A 25,931-nucleotide genomic window follows, 5' to 3' on the forward strand; every position below is an offset into this window, starting at 1 on the left:
CACTTTGCACAGTCAGTAAAGAAGCTACGGCAGCATTTCTATGATTTCGTTGAGTGAAGTACGACAAGAATAACAAAAAAAAAGAGACGCAAAAGGGGCTACGGGCTGCGCGCGAGAAGGCTGGCGGAGCAATCCAACCACGTACATCATAGGAATGCATCTGCATGGTGGCGCCATGGTATATCCTTGCTCCCAATACTGTACAACAAAAATGATTTCTTCCCGATATTCGTCTTTAAACATAGGACTCTATTTTCATACATTCCCTTATGAGTTTAAGAAAAAAAATCTAGAAATGAATCACTCCACTGAATAGTTCATACAATACTGTCAAACAATGCACAAGTTGTCTACCAAGTTTCCCACTTGGGGACCAGTTCACCTGTCCCATAGAGGTCCAGCAGGTATGGCTCATATCTCTCACTAGCTTCTTGAAGTTCCTGCTCATCTGCTCTTCGAACGCAATAGCAAAACCTGTGCCTGTCGAAGCACTCAACCACCAGTGTTCTCGTGAGTGTGTAGAGCACTCCTCTCGCCACAAGTAGTCGCTCAATCTCATAGAACTGTGGTCCCTCCTCTGTTCTCCGAACTAAAACACTCCCAGCATGGTACGTGCGTCGGTCGACCATTGCATTTTGTACTTCATGCACTGTCTTCGACAAAACTTCTTTGGCACATGTTGGCAGTGTGCTCCATTTAACAGGCCTGCTTCCTGAGGCTTCTAGTTCCTGGTATAGCTCAAAGTTTTTCAGATGACAGCTCTGTTTCATCTGGTGCCTTTCGGCCAGAGTATGTGTCAAGTTTCTGTAGTTCTTGATAGTTGCAGCCATTTTTTTGAAGCTTTGGTGTTTAGCCTCAAATCTCATCGACCAAAAGTTCTTGAGTGGGCCAAGCTCACGCACAAATCGAGCATAGTGAACCATATAATGCAGCTTGGGGATGAGTGCTCCAGGGCCATACCTGGCTGAAAAATCAACCAAGAAGCTTTGCACAAGCACGTCCAAGTATGCAAGGCGGGCCGATGAGATTTCAGCTGCAAAAATTATATCAATGATCTCGCGAAACTTCAACAGGAGCTCCCAATCTTCATTGCCTTCTGGGATCCTCGTTCCAAGGATGAGTGGTAAAAATCTCATCAAACACCATTTGCTGGATGCCGTTCCTGCCAATACAGCATTACTGTTCAGAAACGACATATTGATTGCAGGAGGCTTGTTTTTTGTGTCGTTCTTCCCGTACTTGAATGCCCACACCAAATCCAGATCCTGCTTGGATAGCAACCTACTAGATAAGAGCGATCTTAAAACTTGCCGAAGCACGGATTCTGCACCACCTTCCAATATGTCATGCATTAGGTCTGGAGGCAACTGCCGAGTCACATCAAAATAGGGAAGCTGGAGCAGGGGAGAGGCCTCATTGACACCATACAGACGTCTGTTGGCTGTGTTCACAGCTACAGCTGCAAGGTGCAATTCATGCCTACCTAATGTGCGTGCTTGACACATGTCTTCATGCGTTTTTTGTGCTAGCTGCTTTGAGGATATCATGCAGAATCGACAAACTCGCCCATTGCTGAAACAGCAGGAAAACCCGCCAAGGCGGTTCAGGGACAGATTGTCACCACAAAATGCAAGCACAATAACTCTGGCATTAACTTCACGCCCTTGCACACTTAATACGAGGCCCTCCTTGTGCATTGCCTTCAGGTCATCCAGCAGTGGCTGTAGTATAGGGCCTAGACCATGAGTCTTCACATATGCGTAGCGCACAAGCATGACCAGATAAATATTGTCAATCTGTGACCTATACCTGGCATGAATGTTCACCAAACTACAGTACACTGCCAGGATCTTGTGCTTTCCTCGTTTAGCTCCGAGGGGATTTACAACTTCTATTTCATCTGTGTAAAATAGAAGAATAATTGTGTGTGTGCTGCCCTCGGGAATGATAGATTGCATGTGTTCCTTGAACACCAGGCCATCTGTGTGATCTCTGTACACAGAGGTTTCATGCCTCTCAATATTTACAGGTGATTTTAAATGGGCTGCAATGTCCGGGAGCTGGCAAAGTACAGTGAGAAGCTTTGGCAATGGGACGTAATGATAGTTTGCATCCTCACCGACATAATGCTCTTCAGCTGGTACAAAAGGGAAATTTTCCTTCACATAATTGTCTCGTTTCCATTTACTCTCAATCCCATTGAACAGGTCAGGCAGAAATGAACAGCCAAGAAGATTTTGCAATTCAGGACCCATCACTGATGTCTCCATTGCATTCATAAATTCATTACCATAAGCCTTAAGCACAAGCTCGAACACCTCCTTCAGTTGGGCAAATATCTTCACAGCTGCAGCATGTGGCAAGCTGTGTTTTGTAGTGATGGAAAAAAAGAAATCCCATATGGTGGATTTAACTTTTTCCAGAAAGCGCTGAAAGTGGTCACGTGGAGCTGCAGTCTGCTGTGATTGCAAATTCCTCACAGGAGTTTTCCTATGCGAATAACCGCCGCGAAAGATTGGCAGTTCGGCGCCGTTCATTTCAGCACTGTGCATATCCGCACTGTCCATTTCGTGCCGAAGCTGTTCGCTTGACGGCAGTTCAGTGCTCCGTCGATCCCTTGGGCGCTCGAGCGACCGCTGATGGCAATTGCTGCCATTTTCTTCAAGCACGGCTGAGTGGTGACGATACAGGTGTGATCTGTAGGAGGAGAAGTTCGTGTACGTGTTGGCGCAGCCTTCGATGCCGCATATCACGCTGAAGTTCGGCTCTCCGCTGTGCTCTAACCCTATGTGCGTTATCACTCTTACCAGCTGGTAAGAGAAAAACGGGCATCTCGGACAGTACTTTGCATTCATAGTTCTAACCACAAATCACCAGAACATTGCTCGCTGGAAAGCCACACGTCCTAGGTGTTCGTAAGATTAGCAGGCGAGAACGTGAATAAGTTCATCATAGTAGACATCCGGCACATGGAAAATACGAGTCAGGAGAAACACGCCACTGAAAGCAGAATAAAGAAGCTGTCTTTTTGCTGCAGCACGGATGAAGGAACCAAACGAACGCTGTAGTCGTCGTGAACAACGCCTGGACACACGCGGGCAGTGAACACGGGTAAGGATGGGTAAGGTGGCTCAGTGTTGCCACGACACATTTAAAAAAAAAAAAAAGTGGCTAAAACACAGAACACCTATACACTGCTAGAATATGTCTTCGAAAAATGAGTAGATCTCTTTATTCCGCTATTTGCTCTCGCTTTAGGAATGCCAAATTCAGCGCCTATAAAGGTCATTTTTATAAAACTGCACTTTTTAACAAATAGTAAAGGAAATGTCCCCGACATGAGCCGTACGTGAGCAGGATATATAAACAAGGGATACCTACAGCCTTGTACTCGCATGCAGCCGGCCAGCAACTGTTTTGGGGTTGGGAGGGGGGTGAGGCAAGCGTTACGAGTAGCTGTGGACACATATCGTAGGCAGACCAGGAATGTCCATTACACTGGCGTCTACTTCTCATTACACTGAGTAATTTATGTTATTACATTCCGAGAGTACGTCAGCACTTATAGATCGCAGACGTCAGCATTATTGAAACGAAGTGCACCTCACGGTGCGATGATGCGGATATCATACGTACGTAACGCTAATGTAATGTTTCTTGCATTGCTATAAAAACAGAGTGAACACTGGAACCACAATTGACGTTAACGCGACATGGCGCCTGTAACATAGACGTACCCTAGGAGTACACAAATAATGTTTATTGAATTTTTATGAAATTAGATAACTAGCACTACAACCACACAGAACTGATGTTGCCCCAGCACTACACCTGCATCGTGTCTTTTTCCAGAGCATTTTCAAGACATGGCGTACGTGGCTCTGTGACAGGGTGCAATTCCTGCTGGGACCCTGACATTTACTTTTTATATTCATCGGGTAAACGCTGTCGATGTCAGTTTACGATGTCTGTCCTTGCCGTATCCGGGGTAGATATAAACTATCACCTGTGGCGCGCACAAGTTTGACCACGTACGTACGGGACAGCATTTTCACGCTCTCATGTTCTCTCTTATCCTTTCATACCAATTTTGCTCCATACCAAGTTAAACAGGCGTTACTACGTTATTGTGCACCGCGTAAAATACCGTGTTATTGCGCTTGTGTCCGTCTAGTCATTGACTCCAAGTGTTCGTCATAAGCGGTGCGCAATAACGTAACAACTAGTAAATAGCTACCAACTCGCCCAAGCAAGTACATCCTTAAACAGCTTGGGGCCGCGAGAACATTCAGACGTACGATCGATCGATAGATAGAAACGTTTTGAAGTGCCTGCAGTTGGCAAAGAAATGTTTCGCATTTAGGAAGATGAGCTCCATTAAGCTTTCGTGAACGAAATTGGAAGACAGGTGTCGTGAAGAAGAATAGTGTGCCGAATAATGTGAAGAAGAATAATGCACCACATGCGCAGTTCAGTTTCAGATGCGGCTACACCAAACAACACACTAAAAGCACTTGTGTTGATCCTCGTGTTATGTTTATTCGGCTTAGCACTGACTGCTGCATGTTAAATCTGTGATGTGGTGGCCGTGTCATGTGCGCAAGGTCAAAATCACAGGCCATAGCAAATAGCGTCCATTGGATAATGTCGTCCTGTATCTTTGCAAATAACAGCTTTAATAACCAGTTAGAAAGCATATAGGTCTTCCTAGCTGAAGTTCCTGATCTCTCTGTGGACTCAGGTGCAATATTTTAGGCTTCAGAGCCAGCGGCTAGCTGAAGCTTTCAGAGAGGACAAGGAGCTAGGCAGCGATAAGATAAATATCTCGATCAGCAAGACCAGACTGCTCAAATCACTACAGTGATAGAGCGTGCCTTGCTTTGTCGCCGAGGAGAAATTGGCTCATACAACATGCTACTCGATGGGGTTAGTGGCACGCATTTCTTTTATTCCAGAGACGATACTTGCCCGAGAGCCAGATTTGTTGTTTGTGGTTCCGTGGATTTTGGGTGTGGTGTGCGTTCATATCGCTGTCTCATTACTTCCCGATATTTGCTCATAACATAGAGCAGCTTCCTGTAATAATTACTGTATGAAGGTGTATGACTCGTCAATCAAAAGTAGCGCTTAGCTTGAGAATTTTACCATGAAAGAAATTTCTTGTTTGACTGGTAGTAACACATTAATGTCTTAATTAATACTTAGTAAAAAAAGTGGAAGTTCCTTTCATTTTTGTAAAAAAAAAAGACCGAACAGCAGTACACTGAATCGGCGGAAATTTCAAAAAATCAGTAGATCTATTAGTGAATTGTGGCCCCTAGAATATACTGCCAGGGACCATAATTCAATCAGCAGTCGTATTAGCACTACTGCTACGGCTTCTGATTTGTATTTAATACTGTGGTACAGCGTGCCCATGATCATGCCAAATTCAATGTGTGCAGGCGCCATAGCAAAACGCGTTACGAGAAGGTTGGTCAAATAGCACGGTTGTCAAATAGTAACACTTCAAGGCACCTTAGACAGCATTATGGTTGGAACGGTTGGAATAAGAAACTGTCTGTTTATTTTTAAACTAAAACATACTTTAAAAAAATTATGGCCGTGTGACGTCGCTGTCACTGTAAAGTACCAGACCTTAACTTCACTATTTAAAGGAAAAAAAAAAGATAACTCTAGTTTGTGGTTCACTAAGTATTCCGGCTAGGTGGCGTCAGCCACCGCCCGATCTAAAGGGTACAGCCATATCAATCCATCCATCCATCGGCCGCCGCTGCGCCATCAACATCAACTGCAACGAGGAGGCACGTGCGTAGCGGGGCCATGAATTTTTGAGCGAGTGCATGTGCCGCGGCTGGCTTAAAAACGATTCTTTGTCTTGCGCCGCTGTCGCCCCATGCAATCGAAGTGCCTCGTTACATACGGCGACAGAAATGTCGCCGTCGCTTTCGACGAGCCGTGGACGGGGCGGGATTTAATTGAACACTTGAAAGGGTTGGACATGTTCTCAGAAGTTGACGCCTCTGCCATAGGCTTGACGGTGAGTCCTTCCTTTCTATATATTTCTACAGTCGTCGTGCTGCAGTGGTTGCCACAGCGTTTGTCATCGATTACTGTAGCTTTGTGTTGCATCTTTTTGCTTCGTCCATTCTATAGAAAAACCCGACAGCGCTAAGTTACATGTTATTGCTAAATTTCGCCCAATTTAAGCCTCGATGACAATCATTGCTGCACCGAATTTACCCCTCACTTCTTTAATCGTAGAAAACGTGGAAGGTATTTTTGTTGAGTAGGGAATCCTACTTCGAGATCGCGCTAGGTGTCGATTCCAGTAGTGTTCGGCATCTAGCGAGGCTGCACGTGTATGTGTAGCCGACGCTGGCAGTAGTCAAATTTATTTAGTGTGTTTATTAAATACAGTTAAATGTTGCGCTTTTCACTTGCTGTGGCGGGAATTCGGGACATGTAAATAGCACGAATGCTTGTGGCAACAGCAGGTCTTTGTTGGCCAACATTGCAACCATGACACTTCCAAATTTTTTATCCGTGTGTTATGTAGTGCCCTTCTGAGTTCTGGCATTCTTATTTTTCCAGCGTTTCGACGAAGACTTCGACGTTTTTGTCGACATTACAGAAGTGGACGTGATCGAAAATAAATCGAGAATAAAAGTCCGACTGACCAGCCAAGTCCGGTGAGTAGTTTTGCATCTTTAGCAATACACTTACAAGCTGCTTGTTGCACACTGCTTTGAGAAAAACGGTGGCTAAAGTTTTCATTTAAAACAGACCTCTCAATTGGATAAGCCTCTTAGCTTGGTAGTTGTAACAAAAAAAGGGTGAGGTGGTTTTTCATAACAGCTTGACAAAATGCAGTTTCTGTGTTGCTATTACAGGATAGCAGATGTTCTGGAAGAGTCTGCACAGCCGTCACAGCCAGCACGGACCGGTGCATACTGCCTCCCAGATGTACCACCAGACATTGCCTGGATGGTAAAATGCCACCAGCCAGGGCAGTACTTCGTAGGTCGCTCTCGAGTACTACAGTGGCTTCACCATGACTTGTACTTATACGACATGTGAGTAATATTTACGTAGATACTGTGCAATATCCTGTTTGAAAGTGCTTTGAAACTTTTCTTCACATTCATCTTTTACCCGCTCTCGTGGGTTAAAAAAAAAGGGGGGGGGGACATCCATGGTGAATAAACAAAAAAAATTGCAGAAAAAGCACTCAAATGCTAGAAAAAATATCTGACATGTCATAGTGCCATCTGTGCAGCTGAAGGAAGCTTCAATGAAGCATGACCCCTTGGTGACAAACCATGGAGTAGTCACAATGCCCACTTGTTTCCTCCCGTGATTAAATATATATTGTTTTTGTTTACATCATTGTGGTCACTATCTTCAAGGTACCAGCTGGTTGGAATGCTGCATAAAGTCTCGCTCAAATGCAAGGAGTAGAAAACAGTGGCATCAAAGTAGTGCCAGTGCCCCCTCCATATCTGTACTGACATTCTTTAATGAGCTAAAAGATCATGGTTTCAGCCTGCTTGTGGTAGCCAGCACAGAAAACTGTGATGACTCTTGAAAACTTTGTATAAGACCCAACAACAGGTATACGAACAATATAGATGCTTCTATGATGCCTTTCAATGCCTGTTGCATTGTTGGTACAGTCGACTCTTGTTAATACGAAGTTCCCGAGAACCGCAAAAAACTTCGAATTAAACGAACTTCCAATTAGGCAGAAATCACAAAAACATGGCATCTTTATTAGGTTCAAAGCCGGCAGTTCTTTACGAAAAGTAGTCGGTCATCTTCGTCTGCTTCTGTTTGCCGAATCTAGCAGTGGAAAGCAGGTTTTGGAAGGCGTAGATGTGCCCAAGTGCTTCTTTAGCGTTGTTCTCCCAAGTGAAAAACCGCTGCGCGAGAGCGAGGCCCGCAGCTACATCGGCAGCCTTCGGTTGTGGCTTGCTTTCAATGTCATCTTCGTCGTCGCTTTGATGAACGCTTTCGTGGGGCCGAACAATCTGCACAATCTCGCTGTCCGTCAGTGCACCGCACGTTTTGACTGTGCTGTCCACGGCGACATAATCTTCAAAGCAGGGGTCACCGAGGACGACGTCAAAGCTGCTGTCACCGAGAGCGGCGTCAACAATGCTGTCGTCAAGCTCGCTTCGCATTTCCACCGGCGGACAAGAAGCCTCTCCCGAAGAATTTGCCACGAAACCACAGGCCCTGAAGCAGTTGGCGATGGTCTCATTCTTCACGCAGCCCCACGCTCGCGCTAGCATGTGGATGGCACTAATTAAACTCGCCTCGTATTGCGAGGACTTATCCATGCACAGAATCATGCGCTCGATGAGATGCTTCCTGTACAGGACATTCACATTTTTGATTATGCCCTGGTCCATGGGCTGCAACACAGATGTCATGTTTGCGGGCAAGTACGCAAGATGGATGGCACTCAAGGCTGGTACGTCCATGTGGGCACTGCATTGGTCGACAAGGAACAACACCTTGCAGTTCGATGATGCGAACTTCCGATCCAGTTTCCTTATCCAGTCCCTGAAAATGTCGGACGTCATCCACGTCTTTCTGTTAGAAGCATAGTCGACAGGAAGGGTCCTGACGCCTTTAAAGCACCTAGGCTTAGCGGCCTTCCCGATCACAAGAAGGCGACATCGTTCAGTGCCAGTCATGTTTGCGGCAATCATAACAGACACCCTTTCCTTACTACGTTTATCGCCAGCACAGTCGTCGTCTTTAAACGTCAGTCTTGTCTGGTAGCAACCGATAAAAAAGCACAGTCTCGTCTGCGATAAAGATGTCTTCCGGCTGATACTCCTCAAGGTACCCGCGAAGATTCTCTGCTTTCCATGCTGCAAATGTTTCCTGGTCGACTGACGCCTTCTCTCCACACACGCTCTTGAAAATCGGGTCATGGCGCTGTTTGAAGCGCGTCAGTCATCCGTCCGATGCAGCGAAGTCGTTGATGTCCAACATTAACGCAAGAGATGAGGCTTTCGCTGGAATGACCTCACCACTGAGAGGAAGTTTGTTGTTGCGTGCCTCTCTGATCCAAATCAGCAGCGCCTTCTCCAAATCCGGGTAGGCGCCGGTGCGCATTCGCTTCCGTGACATTTTAAACTTGTAATTTGCAAAAGCATCCATTATTGATTGCTTGTTTTTTATAAAATTCGAGAGCATGTTAGGCTTAATGCCGTACTTCCGTGCAATGTCTTGCTTGGCAAGGCCTCCCTGCTCTACTTCTTTCAGGACTTCTTTCATCGCCAGATCAAGTGTTCGGTACGAGCCGCGTTTTGCCATTATTCAACGTCGTGGCCAGCCGAACACGAGGAAATAACTTGCGACGCGCAGCTGACACAGTCAACGAAACACAAGCAGAGACGAGAGAACAAGACTGACAGTGAAAGGGATAGCTCGACGTTCGACACGCCGGTGCTGACTGAACAATCTTGCCGCTTCATGCACTGTGGCCCTGCGCACAACGACGATGTCCACAACAGTGCGCTGCGGACAGCTACGATGGTGACGACAGCAGTGCGGTAGTTGTTCTGGCACTTGAAAAATTGCGCATTTTATTGAAACTAACGGTTGCCTCGAGGCTCTAGATTAAAAAATAACTTCTATTTAACCAATCTTGTGGGCTTTCAACTTCGAATTATTGAGCATTTTTTTCTATGGTGTTGCATACAAAACTGACGGGAACACCTCTTGACTTCTAATTAACCGAAAATTCCAATTAAGCGACTTCGAATTATCGGGAGTCAACTGTACATACACTGGATTTCTACTTATCTGAAAATGCCCCGCCATGGTGGTCTAGTGGCTAAGGTACTCGGCTGCTGACCCGCAGGTCGCAGGATGGAATTCCGGCTGCGGCGGCTGCATTTTCGATGGAAGCGAAAATGCAGGAGGCTCGTGTACTCAGATTTCGGTGCACGTTAAGAACCCCAGGTGGTCGAAATTTCGGGAACCCTTTACTACAGCGTATCTCATAATCATATGGTGATTTTGGGACGTTAAACGTCAGATATCAATCAATTACTTATCCAAAAATGCCTTTCTGATGTTTTGTTCTAGCCATACTTTCTGCAGTTATTACCCACAAAGAAACTTGGCTAAAGGCAACCTATTTTCTAGAAATGCAATGCCATTGCAATTGTAACTGTTGCGATTTTTATTCTTTGCATATCAAAGGGGCTCTTGCCCTCATACTCTTCTTTATCGATCTCTCGATAAAGCTTTGGTCTGCTAGTGAGTAACTTACATTCTTGCTTTTGTAAATATTTTTTCCTGCTAGGTACCCTGGGAAATTGTACACAGAGGCAGCACGGGCTTTGATCACCAGATTTCCTAACTTGGCTGATGTAGCGGGGACTGGCTATGTGAGTTCACATATTATTGCAGAATTGATTGCACTGAAAAGCTTGTCTAATAAATGCCTGCTTTTAAGGACCAACAGTGAAGCGAAATCAGTCATTGACAATAAAAAGATAGCTTCTGCAAGAATTTCAGAATTGAACATGGCTCCTCCTGTTCTATAAGCCATTATTCTAAATTGGGACAGGCAGTTACACATGATTAGCCGATGCAACATTCAATAGTGAAATGCTGCTCGCCCTCAAGGTCCCTGTGTGATGATAAATCTGCAGGCTTAACTTTGCTTCTGATTGGAATCATTGCATTTTCATTAAAAAAGTAAAAATTAAAAAATAGCAACGGCACTTTATTACATGAATACGTATTCATGATGTGAGGAAAGGTAATGTTAGAAAGCTGCACTGCCTTCACACCATCAAGTGAGTCTACCAAGAAGTCAGAATCCACTACGTTTTCGGTCATTAAATACCTCCATGAAACTAAGGGAGAGCTTCATATGTGACGATGCATTATCACTAAGAGCATTGTTCGCAGTCCAAAAATGCTTGTGCGCTGCAAGACAGCATGTAAAGTGCATGTGCTGCACCATTCTTTTTTTCTAGTTAGCTGAGTCGTGGTGCAGCAGGTGATGTTGAACATGTGTTGTGAGCCTGCAGGTCATTCCGTTTACAAAGGGAACAACCAAGCAGTGTCATTCGGTTTAGTGAGTAATGAGGAGCAGTGTAAGGAACGCCAACATGCCAAACAACATGGCTGTGGTGATTTCGCTTAGGTGTTGTGAGCTTTGTCTTGTTTTTCTTCCATCTTAATCTTTAAAAGGTGGTGTCCCTTCAACAAAAAAGTTGAGGTGCATGGAACAGCTTAGTTTTCCTCTTTTGGTCGCTAAATGAAGGTGCTCTATAGCAGCTATCTTGCATCAGTGCTTCGTTTTTGATCTCCTGATATGGTGCCGTTCATGTCTTCACAGAAGAGAGAACACCTGCTATAGGGAAAAAAGTCCCGCAATATGCTAAAACAATAATTTGTGCTTGCTTATGGGTGATGGGGTGCAACAGCCCATATGTGTGCCTGTGGCACCACAAGGGCTTAGTGTGTATGCACTGTGTTTTTCAGTGAGCACTAAAAAGTAGAACATATTCAAACTGTGCTCACCGCACCACAGTGGCTGCTTTTCATTTAGTGGTGAAGTGCAGAAAGAAAAAAGGAACATCCCAGTACTAAGAACAACTTCTTGCTGGGCGAGTTGGTGCATGTCTGTGGTTTGTAATGTTGCACATACAATCGAACAAACACAGGAAGTAAAAAAGCGTAAACGGAAAGAGCGCAAACTATCAACTGGCTTTATTCCTTTGGTTGCTGTAAATATATGCACATTTAGCACATGTCCCAAAAAAATTTGAAAGAAGGTTTGTTTACATAGACGTATGTATATGTAAGGCATATCGACATGAGGCGTGTATTGGCCCATAATCGCAATGGCAACGTATTGCTGCGTCTCTTGCAGCACACATAGAGGAACTCTGAGTGCTGAAGAGAAAAAGGTAAGCCGTAAACTTTGCCCCTTGTTTTTTTTTTTTTTTTCCCCAAGCTGATGGTTTTTTTAGCATGAGCTCCGGCTACTGCTCTCGAAAATACGTGTTTGCATTCTCCTTTCTATGCAAGTAAGACGTGCAATAGCATTTGTATTCGTGTTCCCATAAATTGTTGCATGCCAAAGCAAGGCAGTTTTTGCAATGTTTCCGCTAGCAGCTGTTTACCAAGTTAAGGCGACTCATACACTTATGCAGAAGCCACCTTCATGCAACGAACTTTATCACAGCTAATTGTGTGTGCCTACGTTTCATTGCATGTGCTGAGCACATCGCATGCTTGAAAAATGTACGCAGTCATGCGCAAGTCATCCCACTAACCGATGGCATGCACTTGCTTCTAATTGAGCATGTGCCGTTACCCAAACATAATAAACAAAACACATCAACGAAATATAGGCACACGCAATTAGCTGTGATGAAGTTAATTGCATAAAGGTGACTTCAGCGTGTAACATAAGCTTCTCCGTCACTTGGTAAATGGTTGCTAGCGAGAACATTACAAAAACTGCCTTACCTTGGCACGCAACAATTTTCGGGAACACGAATGCAAATGCTATGGCTCGTCTTACTTGCATAGAAAGGAGAATGCAAACACGTATTTTCGAGAGCAGTAGCCGGAGCTCATGCTAAAAAAACCATCAGCTTGGGGAAAAAAAAAAAAAAAACAAGGGGCAAAGTTTACGGCTTACCTTTTTCTCTTCAGCACTCAGAGTTCCTCTATGTGTGCTGCAAGAGACGCAGCAATACGTTGCCATTGCGATTATGGGCCAATACACGCCTCTCGTCGATACGTCTACGTAAACACACGTGAGCCTGTGTGTACTGCGCCATGTGGAGCCTCTAACATAGCTGCTATGCACACAACGGCGGACAGATGGCAGCGATTTTGCATAAGGCCTATACTCGCACATAGTACTTCAAAGCACCAGCATTTGCACGCCAGCTCAATATTTATTGATCAGAGGTGTGAGCTATCGAAAAGTCAACAGGCAGTGGGGATTCCTAGAAATTTTCGATAAAAATATTTCACGTGAGTCATCTCTTTCAATAAAAATATTCTCACCGAGTTGCGATCGCTAATATTTCATATTTCAAGGAACGAGATCGAAAGGTGTCAAGTAAGGCACAGAGCACACGAGATATTAGTGGTAAACAGCATTGACACAAAGTTCAAGGAAGTCAATTGCATGCAAATGGACTCACTGGCTCACTGAGACTGATAAACAGCGCTAGTCTGAGTTTTGGTGTCTCTGAGTCCGAGCGAGTCCCAAGGGCAAAATATATTTCATGAGTGAGCGTATGTGAGCTCTTCATCTTTGCCGACCTATGTGTGTGCCATTTCACATGCTAGATGGTGTTAGTTGCATCCGGCGGCTTGTCGTTCTCTTAGCTCTTTCAAACTGAAGGTGCAACTAGCTGACAATAAGCACACTACTTATGTGTTGTGAACTGCAGCAATCAATGGACTGTGGTATGAATAATTGGCCACCAGAAAGCTATTGCAAAAAAAAAAATAACTGCACTTCAAAATTGTTGTCACAGCCCTTTTAAGGGACGTGGCAATGAAAATTATCTTTATTTATGAGGCCAAAGGGATGAAATTCGGCATGCAGATGTCATTTGTTGTGCTGATATCATAACTGGAATCGGTTTTGAGCTATCTAATGTACCTCTTGAGTTACAACACTTGATAGACTCTCATTGTCATCCCAATATTAATTAGCTAATTAGACATAAGCTTGTCAAAATTTTTGCATAAGGATATTCACAAGGCTTCATTTTGTGCCATAATGCTATTGGTTTATTTTTAATATTTAAATAAGCACACAAATTTTTTTAATGTCCCAGACATATTGTCTTACCAACAACTTTTATAAAAAGCCAATTAGAAAAGTCCGTATGATGTGTACACAAATATGGACAGCTTTACCGCACTCACCCATGTTTGAGAATCTAAGTGCAAAAAACGGAATGGCTATAGCTTAATTTGTTGTGAAATGGCATAGGGATGACTGACAGCAACTGCTCAAAAAATTGAAAGCTGAGAAAATGGAGCCCAAAGATTTTGGAGCTAGAAGTTGATAGAATGGAACTCTGAAGGAAACTGGCTTTATTTTTCATTGGAGAAATGCATCTTTGTGGCTATCTAGAGCTCCAATTTGTCCTCTTTATGATGCCAATATGGTGGCACTGTGCCAAGGGAGAGCTTCAAATTTGCATCTTGCTATGCCCAATTTTCACATAGCTTTTTTTGACGACATCCCACTAGTGAAATGCTTGTTTCTCAACTTTTACTGCTTATTTGGGTCTAAAATCACACTATGATGTGACACATGGTCTCAGGATTGCAGAAAAGAATAATTGAAAAACTGAACATTTTGACCAAATTACGATTCCCATTGCCACGTCTCCCCTTAAATATGCTCTAACACAATAATCATGTTCTGGCATAAGCTATTTGAAAATATTTTGTGCACTAGAATCCGATTTCAGAGCAGACATAGTGTTGGAAGTTATAATTATGCGCCTAAAATACCCCCGAGACCAAATTTTGAAACTCAGGTGCATGTGTGCGATAGTCCTGCATGCGTGAGCACTTCTTAGTGATTATTAGCGAGAAATGTTGCCGTTAAAATATTTTAATTTAATTTCAAAGTAAGCAAGAGTGCGCATCTGAGTTTGCATCAACTCGCAACATCACCACTAATATGACAGAGACAGAGCTCCATGTGATGTTTCGAAAGAAAAGCGAGTATTGTCAACATCACAAGATGTCATGCAGTGCCCGCGTGCACAATACACCAACTGAAATCTGGCAAGGACTATTTTTTGTCACCTCCCCACGCTGTCTTGTCACGCTGCTCTCAATGTGGTAGTTGTTGCTTCGGCCAGGATTGCTCTTTTTATTTTTCTGGGGGGAAGGGGGCACATATTTAGCACTGGCATCGTTTCATTGTTTATCACACATGGGGCCCAGTTTTTATAACTGAGAACAACACCATGGCTTAAATGCACATTATCTCGCACTCTCTCTTTCTCGGACACTGGTTGCTTGTTGGTATTTAGGGGAGCATTTTGAACTGACATAAAATTGTTCTAATTCAGTGATGCTAGCATTATTTATACAATGCATTTGAGCATTAATGATTCAATTTTGGGATGTCCAGACACAAAGCTACAAACTGCAGAAATGAAGGAAAGAAGTGTAAACTTAAGGGCTCATTTTTTTTGTAAACAGATTATTCCAAGAACTAACAGACAACAACGCCAAGGAAAGTATAGGGAATGCTATCAGAAGTAACTGTAATGTAAATGTTAATAAAAGTGAACGAAAAAATAACTTGCCACCGGCACGGATCGAAGAGTGTTCCACACTCATTGTAGTGGCAATGGGCAACACTGACTGACCCTCCCACGTTTAAATACACATATAGTATACCCATAAGGTGGATGGGGGGATGACCACCACTGTGGCTCAGTGGTAGAGCATCGGACGCATTATTCAAAGGCCTTTGGGCCGGTACCTGCCAGTGGCAAGGTATCTTTTCGTCCACTTTTCTTTTGTCACATTTACATTACAATTACTTTTAATACCATCATCTATACTTTTCTTGGCATCATCACCATCTATTCTCATTATTAATCACTTAAACTGCAGTAATGAAGTTACAAGCAGAACATTCAGTGTAGTTTCCCTTTAAGCTCAATAAGTACCCTTGTGGGGTCAGAAAAAATAAAAACAAAAGCAGAACAGAAGTGCCGGGGAGGTAAATTTCTTTTTTCATATTTTCTGTTATAAGTTATTGATTAGAGCAATGTTTATTTTCAAAAGAAAAGGGATGAATCAATAACAACTTTCCGAAATACTTTTATTATGTGATCTCACTCAACCAAACTGTGATGACAGCTGCTGCAGTGGCACTCATTCCTTGTACTTGTTGCCAGTCATACTTTTGTGTGTGAGGCGATCCATGATCACATGATTGCAGTTACCTATTTAAATAACATATTTAGTAACTCTCTCGTGCTTTACAGGATTCATGGCGAGAAGCTCTAAGATTTAAAGCCAAATATGAAAGGAAGAAAATGAAGGCATTAACAAAGGAGAACACAGAAAGAATTCCGCGGAAGAAGAAGCCTACAGAGGACGAGTGCACTGCTCCTCGGCGCACTGAGAGGCCTAGTGTACGTATTTCAAATTTTGCACAGCCCTGCAGACATCAGGTTTGTCTTTGCCATCTGGCCAACAAAATTTATCTGTGCTTTCAGGCAGCTGTCTTGGCTGACGCAGAAGATGCCGAGACCATTGCTGGTCACGTTTTGGCAATGACGAAAGAAGTTGCAAAGGCCAGGCCCGACATGGCCTATATTGAGGACTGTATGAGCAGAACTTTGCCAAGCAGAAGGGAGTGGGTGTCCCAAGACAGCCCATCTGTTGATGACATCATTAAGAAGTACCCTGCTCTTTTAATCGGCTCCATCGTAAGTTTTTCAGTGTGCATTCATGAATCGAAAGTGGCTAAAAAGTGCCCAGGGAAATAGCATGCTCTGCTGTTTCGGCCACATCCATCCATTCTTGAGATGTTTGTTTTGCAATTATTTGTTGTACAGTTGTTCTAAGTATTTTATTAGTTCATCAAGCTTTTCAAAATTTTTATTCTGCAGTTTATTTGATATAAACTATTGAAATGTTATTTACTGACTGTTTGAATTGTTCACTTTATGCTAACATGATGCATATGTACAATGGCTTGAACAAGAATGCAGTAAAACCCTAATGTACATTTTTGATTAAAGTGTAAAAAGTACACCTAAGATGTGAAAAAACAGGAAAAATGAAAATAATTTAGCATTGCTGAGCTGTATGGTTTATTTCATTGCTTACACTTATTGCTTTTACTGTTGCGTGGTTCTGTCCAACACACAACCCGAGAGTCTGCTTGTTTAGGGAATATCAGGGAAGCTCGAAACACAGAAATCGCTTGTTGTGACGTCAAGATGGGGCAGAAAGGGGATACAACATCCTTTCTACTACTGATAGCATGAAGCGAGTGAAAGCAGTGTTTGAGTAATATTTCAGTTCATCAAAGAAGCAATGGAGAGTGCCTCTGAACTTGACGCAATATAGAAGTCGCACAAAGAGAATATAAAAGACGAAGCAACAACTGCAAACCTTTGGCAGATAGCAGAGCAACTCTTGGATTTGTAATCTAGAGTTGCCAGTTCTGCTTATAACAGGAGGATTCGGGCTTCTTTTTCTGCCGATTTGTTTGGAGAATTTTTCAGTCGCCTGTCGCGTTTTAGTTTGGGGTAATTTGCATTTCCAGCAAATATAGTTATTTTAGTTGTCACGTTCCAGAATCCACATTTGTCATTTACTAATAACATTTTTGTTGACTGAAACGTGAATGCATAGGCGTTTACAGGGTTCCCCATAAAGGGGGCCAAAGGTTCGTTGCAGTGGCCCTCAACCCTACTAAGTCTACGTATGGGGAAGATTTTTTGCTCCCCCTTCCCTTAGGTGACTAGGTGAGCTAGGCTGGCCCCTGTGACCCGCTTTCCATGTGCAGGCCTATGGTTATGTGTTCAAACATATGTTGAGGGAAACTCAAGTAAACGTCAAATATATGTCGGGGGAAAATTATAAATAACGTTCATCATGCCATGGCAACATAATGGAAACCATGCTAAGAAGTATCTATGTGCTTTTGTTGATAGTCTTGTATATTGATTCAAGAAATCGTGGAATCACTAGGATTATGCCAAATAGGCCAATTTAGTGCTTCAGCACTAATTTGTGAATGCAAGATGAACTTACTGGTACATTAGTGACAGTAAAAGGGTCAAATAAAACTTGCAACATTGCCTGGTGCATTTACTCATGACAATCAGTCAGTTGTTCGAGTGCCTGGTGTAATACCGTAGAAAGTCTAGTGCTACGGCAGCCAAAGTGATCACTACTTCACGATACCTTTGCGAGATTGTCGCCTTATTTGCCAATGTTTGGTAGCTACAACATATCACTGTTGGCATTGTTTTGTGTCATTGTGGTTTGTAGGAGATGGCCGAATGCCCTGCAATAGTGACTTTGAAAGCAGTTGTCTAAAAAAATGGCTCCTGTGCCAGCTCATCTTAAAGCTATTCTCTAGTACATGCATTGCCACACTCAGCCACAATCTAGTTGACAAATGGAAATTCAAATTAAACTGTGGAAGGTTAGAGTGGCATCATCCACAGAAACATGGTAAATTTATGCTATTTTATTGGCATTATGTGATTCATTTTGAGGCTGTAAAAGAACAACTAAAGTGCATGCAGCACACCCATTCAGGGGAAAGCGAATGTGTGCCAAAATTGGCAAGGTGCATGCTTTGATAATTTATGTTAATTTGGCTTGCTGTACAGAGCAGCATAAAGTATTTTTGAAGGTTTTGCAGTAAGTCTGCAGTTGTCCTTGCTTATATTAAAATTTTATAGTATACTTGTTTTATGACACAACTGGTGGTGCGTCACTGATGTACATCCCTTTGTCTCTGCACTTTTGGCTATAGTCACTCATATTACATCATAGCGACAAGCTACTAACATCTAGATTTTCAATAGCTATATTGACCAAGCGGCAGGAATGAGTAATCTGTTTGCTAAACAGCTTATTTCGTCACTTGCTGCTTCAATGCATCGAATTCCTTGGCAGGACTTACGAAGATTATGTCCTGCTATGTACTTTACTTGTGAAACTGGCAGATAGTAACCTCCGCATTTTATTTCAAAATTGCCCTTTTGTGCTTGGTAGGAGTAGGTCGAACCTTTTTATAAAAGACACTGATTTAAAATAGAAATTGGTATAAGAGACAGCAGTGTGTCTACATTGAAATAGGTGTTGATAAGAAAATGCATAAGTGATACCCATGCTTATAAGAAACACCGCATAAAAAGACAAGAGTTGCTCCTCAGTACAAATTTCTTATAAAGGGGTTCAACTGTATTTGAAAGTGGCTTTGTTTGCCTTTTTGAAAAATTAACAAAAAGCTGGTATTAAGAAGACCGGCAGAAAGAAAGAAAATTTAGACAGTAACAAGGTTAGTTGAGCACACTAATAACAAATGTCTGGTATGTTCCAAGGAACCATAAATATACTCAGCTCAAATGCATTCGCTAGCAGTTTATCTCACATCCATAGCACCATGGTGCTGTGGATGGCACTGCAAATCCAAAACTTAGAAAGTATGTCCCATTTCAGAAAACTGTTGCAAGGTATGAAAATGATGCTTCAAAGCCTTTTTCATAACCTGGTGCACAGTCTCATTTCCTAATATTTTTTAACTGCACACGTATCTGAGCACTTCTGCAACTCCTTAAAAGGGAAAGATATTATGCATTTGTAGCACGAAGCTCAACCGAAATCCTCGTGTATCTTTTAGGATGAAAGCTTTGTTCTGTCCATGGAAATGTTGAGGAATCCATGAAAGTTTTTTTGTAGCTTGGTGCTACAAATGTGTGGTTGTCCATTTTTGTTTTTGTAACAGTAACCGTCTTGCCACATTGCAAGAGCCCATAAAACTGATTAACATCATCTTCAGCATTTTTATTCATATTACTGTAATCGTGAACCTGACTACACGTTTTGCAGTGCTGTGACCTTGTGCAATGTTGTACCGCAGATGCAAGTAAGTCTATAGGGTTTACCGTCATTAAAATGCCTTATGAAAATTTTATAGGTGCAGCTGGAATTCAGGTTGCTTACCAAAGTGCCCATAATGGAGAAACTGGAAGAATTCTTGGGGCCTGCTTCAGGAAAAATAGTAAAAATAGCCAGACAGAAACGTCACATGCAAAAGTTTCTGGAAGACCTCGATGCTGTTCTTGTCGATGCCTCTGAAGATGCATCCGAGGGTAATTTCAAACATTTCTACGCTAACATTACCACCTTTCTTTGTATCTAGCTTCCAGTAGCGCCATTCTTCCGATTTTACGTCAAGCAAATTGGGTGCTGTAAAATTGCATGTATTAGGCAAGATTTGTTTGCACAGTTCTACATTGGTTGACTCAGAGCATGCGTTCGATTAGTCTATCACTATATGCACTTGTTTTGAAAATGCAATGTCACACTCCTAGAAACTGGCATTAAGTGCCAACGACGTGATTACAGGTAGCTATTACAGAGATAAATTTATTTCAAGAGCTCATGTACAGAAGCAATAAAAATTGCTTAAATATCTCAGCTGCTGAAGATCTTAAACTGCCTCTATTTGTGCAATACATTCACCACTGCTTGAACTTCTCAGCTAAAGCTAGGTTGAAATACAGTTCATTCTGTGCTCAAACCAATAAAATAAAATTTAAGAAAATAAGTTTTGTTCAATGATGGAACCAAAACTGAAGCACAGATGAGCACAAGCAAAAGACCAGAATGTTGGAAACAAAGATTACAGAAGAGGCAAAGTTCTGTATTTGTTGTGTGCCATGTGCGTTTAATTGCAAGCACAGCCTGCACGCCCACACAACGAAGTTGGTTGGTGGTCGATATAATGATGCTCACTTATTCTTGACGAAGTAGGGCAGTGACGCTCTTCCGTGTTTTAGTATCGCGGCTGAATGTGGGTGAATTTCATTTCTTCTCAAATATTACTAGAGGTCGGTTTTTGAAAATTTCTAAACTGCAATGGGATTTTTGCATGAATGAATTCAATACTCCCATTTCACAAAATGCCTACCTCCACTAATAAAAAAAGGTAATTTAACATTCTTACATACAGTTCAAAGTGATTTCTTTAGTCTTTTTAAAGGGGTCGTAGCAGGCAAGATGGGTGCCACTGTGTTTTCCAATACTTTTCTTGAGTTTTCAATTTATTTCTGTGCATTCTACATTTGGCAATGGCAAGGATTAAAATTCGTGCCAAAATTTTTTTCACATCTGAAAGCACGAAGATGTAAACTGCATCTTCTAAAGGTACGATAAAAATTTTGTTATATTATGTCTTGCAGTGCTATCCCCAATGGGAATTAGGTTCTGCTGCTTAAACACCATAGCAATACACAAACTAGTTGTGTAGTAATGTAGATGTAAGTAAGCACGTCTACTCCTTCTCACTTCACATTAGGTATCCAGCTGGTCTGTGGTGCACGTGACTGTGAATTTCGCTTGGCTGGGTGACCCTGCATACTTCCTAAGTTTGAGTGTAGTTACCATGACTACCCCATAAAAGATAGTCAGTCATGTACACCATTACAGCCTCTATGTTTCTAGTGAGTTGCTAAAATGGCAGTTTGAATCCAGCTTGTAGCTTTTGCATTTAAGTACTTTTTGAAACAGTGCAACTCACGGTTTTTTCAGAGGTGATGCTCACTGCTGCTATTTGTGTCCTTCCGGCAATGGTGAAGGAAAGAATGGATGCTTTCATCTGCAAATTTGTGAGTATAATTCATAGTTTGTATATTACTTTCCCTGTGAACTGCAGTTGTGAAGTTGCCATCTGTGATAAATGTTTGCTATATCTTTTGCAAGTGAATTGTTGAAAAGCCTTTCAACCAGCCATGTCCAAGACGACTTTCACGTACCATTTATGCATAGGTTACCCAGTACAGTAGAAGCCCGCCATAATGTAGCCCGCTCGGAGGCTACATCACTGTCAGCCACTCTTTGCATTGTTTTTATAGGATTCAATGAATCGGTATCTCCACTGTTTGAAATGCCATGAACTGGCACTCCAAGCTGACCAGAGTGGGCACGTTGATTTTTTATGCAGCCCGAACTGGCTTAAGGATGCATTCAGTGATGTGATGTTGTGTATCGCGAGCCATGATATGGTTTTTATTCGTGTCACCATAAGCATAGATCTTAGAACCTGTGTAATGCTATGTAAGCACGGCATCTGTGCCACCGTCGTCATCCCCAGCCTATTTTTGTGTCTTCTGCAGAATGAAGACCGCTCTAAAATTATCTCCAATTTACCCTTTCTTGAGCAAGCCGATTCAGTTTCATCCCTGTGAGCTCCCTAATTCTGTCGCTCTAGGTGATTCCCTGCCTTCTCGGCTTTTCCTCTTTTTTTTTTTGCATTCATTCTGCTTCTCTTGCCCCCAGTTGTTTGTTTTACTCTTTGTATGGCCGCACCAAGTTTATTTCTTTCAACCTGCAGTACCCGACTGTCTCACCCAATCTGGTGTTTTCTAATAGCTTAATGTTTTACCAACCATTTCCTGTTTCATGGTATGGTACATGGTCCTTAAAGGGATACTGAACAAATTTTTGGCCACCAAGATATTCAATCAAATTGGAAGTGGGGTCCTCAAAGTGATCGGGACAACCTTCATTCCAGGCAGAAACTACAGGGAAATAATGAATTTAATGCGTTTTTAACAAACTACTACCGCATCCAGCAGCCACGCCGTTCACTACAGGAGGTGATGTTTCGTGACGTCATACCCACCCGAGATGGGCACACTAACAATGCGGGCCCTCTACTCGCTCATCTCCCCCTGCGGTTCCTAGAACCGGTATGAACAGCAGCGGTTGCAAACAGTTCTCCCCGCCGAGGCCAAGTAGCTAGGCAAAGCATCAGTGCTTTTGGGAAAGAGTGAGAGAAGAGGACAGGAACTCGTGCGCCCTGCATGTTTCTCGGCGAATGTGATGGCATGGTTTCCACTCGCACACAGACGCCACGGGTTGACAATTCATGAAAAATACAGGCAACTGTTCAAAAATATGGGAAATCAACTGTTTATCAGAACAGTCACATCTTCTGATTATAATCACGAATTTTAGTCAGTTTTCCAATTTTTGTTCAGTATTTCTCTAATTTTTATTAAGTTTCCCTGTTAGGCTCTAAGCCCAGATTACTTGTTGATCTGGTGGTACGTAGAGGTTTGCATACTTTTCATTTGAGGAACAGTGGCTGATTCCCTGTCATGATTTGAGAATGCATGCTTTATGCACTTCTGCCCATTTTTAATTTTGATTAATTTTTTTTCATAAATAGGCTCCCCTTATAGGTTTACATACGCTTGTGCAGACTCCAGGGTAGGCAGCCAATAATGAACTCTTTTTTTCTTTACTATTAGCTTTGTTGATGGCATATTCCTTTTTAGGCATAATTTTGTAGTTCTTGATATATATAGTCAATCTTTTTTTTCAATTCACTGCCATGTGTTAGCTCACATAGTTCTAAAGTGTTTTTTGTGCAAGGTTTTTGCAAATTAAGGGCACCTAGGCCAGAAACTGCATGGTCTTATCGCACTCAGTTTACTTGTGGGTTGTTTCTGTTGTCATGCTAGCATGCCATGCCTGCTCAATTTTTTTATGCCTTCAATGGAATCTCTTACAATAACATTTTCATCGATAATGCAGTTCTAAATGGAGTTCTAATGCAGTTCGATAATGCAGTTCTAAAAGACAATCTAAATATGATTGTATGTGCCAGTACCCCTATATATAGCCAAACAAATTGGAGTCATGTAGCTTTGTTATATTTTGCGTAACTGATTGCCAAATTCGAAAAAAGCAGCAGAGCAAGTAAGCGTGGCACCCCACCTCTCCGTCATTATTAATTTACTGTGCTTCGAACAATTTTTTTTACAGCAAAACCAATTGCGGATCTCTTCTTTCCACTGATCAAACAACAATATAAAATTCTGAAAAAAATTTAAGAGGTCGACCAGCCATGGTTTGTTCAATCTTACGTGGAATCACACCTTTTTCTTTTTTTTTTTTCAGAACGAATTATTGGGTTGTGTGTAAACAAGACCAGTCACTAAACTGTGGATAAGCCTGTAGCCTTAGTGCGAATGCTTTATGAATTATTAAGAATGTTCCTTCTAGTTTGGAAGCATGCTTTGCAAATTAATTTCAGTTTCATTTATTTGTCAGTGTGCCGTAAAACATTACGTTTTATCTGTTCCTACATAAAGGAGCTGTTGTAATAATGAAGCAACAAGTTTTTTGTTGAAGTGTGCTTTTTTATTTTTGTAGGACCCCACAAAGACGCACTACGTGCCCACAGTCACATTCATGGGAAATGTGTTGACATCTGATGCATTTGCTGTGAGGCTGGAGGACATCGAAATTGCAGAGAAGAGCCTCTTGGCAGCAATTTCCACCCAGATGGCACTATACTGGGCTACCAATATAGTTTTTGATAAAAAAGCTCAACGAACGTTTGACGTTCTATCCCGCGCTCTTAAAGTGAAGAGTGGCCTACGGCCAACACCACTAGTCAGCGTAACACTGACCACCCTGAGCCATTAATGAATAAAGTTTTTTGAACGAATAGATGTGGATTTCTTATCTCTCCTGGAGCCTCTGTGCCAGACATGGCGCAACCTAATGAAAATCATGTTCTTGAAAACTTTTTTTCATTTGCCGCTGGGAGAGCTTGACGGCTGGTTTCTTAAAGAGCACTCGCACAAGTAATGAACTACATTGAGAGACATCGATCATGAGCAACTGCATGCGACTCTGATGAGGAACGTTGTGAAAGAGTAACCATCGCTCTCATTGGCGTGGAATATCCATTCTTCCCTGCGGGACTAATGGGAAAGAGTAACAATTGCTCCAATTAAGAGCACTCAGAGAGAGCAAGTGTTACTCCTGTGAGAGTATTCACAGAGCATATTACTCCTTGTAAAGAATAACCATCGCTCCCCGGGGAGTATTGATAAAGACTATCTGTTACTCCATCAGGGGCATACGGAAGGACTAAGCGTCACTCCCATAGGAGCATTGACAGAGAGTATCCATTGCTCCTTCTAAAGAGTAACCATCACTCCCCTGGGAGTATTGAAAAGGACTATCTGTTCCTCCATTGGAAAGAGTGTCACTCCCATAGGAGCATTGACCAAGAGCATCCGTTCCTCCTTGAGGAGTTTAGGAAGGGAGCAATGGATGCTCTCATGCGGTGTAATTGCAAAGAGAACTGTTGCTCCCCTGAGAGTATTAAAGAAGACTATCTGTTCCTCCTTTCAGGAGTATTGGGAAAGAGTAACCGTCACTCCTGTGGGAGTATCAAATAAGACTATCCGTTACACCTTTGAGGAGTATTGAGCAAGAGTAACCATTGCTCCCATGGGAGTAGTGACAGAGCATCAGTTGCTCCAGTCAGTTACTCTCTGAAAGAGCAACTGAAATTGGGGAGTAACGGTTCCTCCCGTCGCAGTTACTCCCGAAATGGTGCAATGGGTGTGGCAAGTCAGTTACTCCTCTAAAGGAGTAACCTCGACCCCCCTTTTCCTCCTTTACTTTTTAGAGTGTGTGTGTATATATATATATATATATATATATATATATATATATATATATATATATATATATATATATATATATAGAGAGAGAGAGAGAGAGAGAGAGAGAGAGAGAGAGGCTAAATGAAAATAAAGACACATACATACAACCAGCACCCAAACGAGGAGCTCGGTTGAACCATAGTCACCCAATATGGCCTCTTTGGGCGTGTCTGGATGGCTTTAAAAATTCTTTTTTTCCGTATAGTATAGAAGTGTGGAATAGACTTCCAGAGTACGCTGTTACTAGCGCAAATGTCAAAGCGTTTGAGTGTTCGCTAGAATTGTACTACCGGCAACATGAGACGTAATGTCTGTTTTGTCCATGTGTATTGTTTTTGTCTTGTGTTTATATTCCTCCCTGTAATGACCCTCAAGTGAGGGTTACAGTATCAATAAATAAATAAATAAATAAATAAATAAATAAAATATGTGTGCGTGCAGACTGCCGTGTGTGTGCGAGTGCTATTTATAGCGGCTCCGTGCACAGTACGAATTCCTTTTCTATACGCGTGTACGTACATGTAACGAGTCGTCGATTGAGTCGCCCTCGCTCGTGCTGCCAACTAACTGCTATATAGCCTCTTGGTACTACAGCTTAATTGACATAGCGACCACCACATTGGTATACAGCGTTAGAACCCCCCTTTCCCCAACCCG

General features: G+C 42.4%; 2 protein-coding genes and 1 long non-coding RNA gene across 4 annotated transcripts; 1 reads left to right on the plus strand and 2 right to left on the minus strand.

The window, feature by feature from the left end:
* Positions 1 to 350: 350 nt before the first annotated feature.
* LOC142795047 (uncharacterized) lies at positions 351 to 2,855 on the minus strand. Its single transcript, XM_075885979.1, has one exon. It carries the CDS (start codon positions 2,853 to 2,855, stop codon positions 351 to 353), a length of 2,505 nt encoding a protein of 834 aa, XP_075742094.1.
* A 1,765-nt stretch (positions 2,856 to 4,620) lies between these two features.
* Positions 4,621 to 24,262, plus strand: LOC142795048 (uncharacterized). 2 transcript variants are annotated; one of them, XM_075885981.1, is made up of 9 exons: positions 4,621 to 6,040; positions 6,595 to 6,692; positions 6,894 to 7,076; positions 10,328 to 10,412; positions 16,035 to 16,184; positions 16,269 to 16,481; positions 19,718 to 19,892; positions 21,334 to 21,410; positions 23,965 to 24,262. In XM_075885981.1, the coding sequence occupies exons 1-9, from the start codon at positions 5,897 to 5,899 to the stop codon at positions 24,238 to 24,240; spliced, it is 1,401 nt and encodes a 466-aa protein (XP_075742096.1). In that variant the 5' UTR covers positions 4,621 to 5,896; the 3' UTR covers positions 24,241 to 24,262. The 2 variants fall into 2 exon arrangements, with proteins under 2 accessions (XP_075742096.1, XP_075742095.1); XM_075885980.1 differs by having other exon boundaries at positions 16,035 to 16,481.
* LOC142795049 (uncharacterized) lies at positions 15,848 to 21,407 on the minus strand. The gene is made up of 2 exons (XR_012892719.1): positions 21,323 to 21,407; positions 15,848 to 19,989 (listed from the first exon to the last, which is right to left on the minus strand). It is a non-coding gene; the product is annotated as an uncharacterized LOC142795049 (long non-coding RNA).
* Positions 24,263 to 25,931: the final 1,669 nt, after the last annotated feature.

The sequence above is a fragment of the Rhipicephalus microplus genome, unplaced genomic scaffold, assembly GCF_043290135.1.
Source record: "Rhipicephalus microplus isolate Deutch F79 unplaced genomic scaffold, USDA_Rmic scaffold_536, whole genome shotgun sequence".
NCBI classification, from domain to species: Eukaryota; Metazoa; Arthropoda; class Arachnida; order Ixodida; family Ixodidae; genus Rhipicephalus; species Rhipicephalus microplus.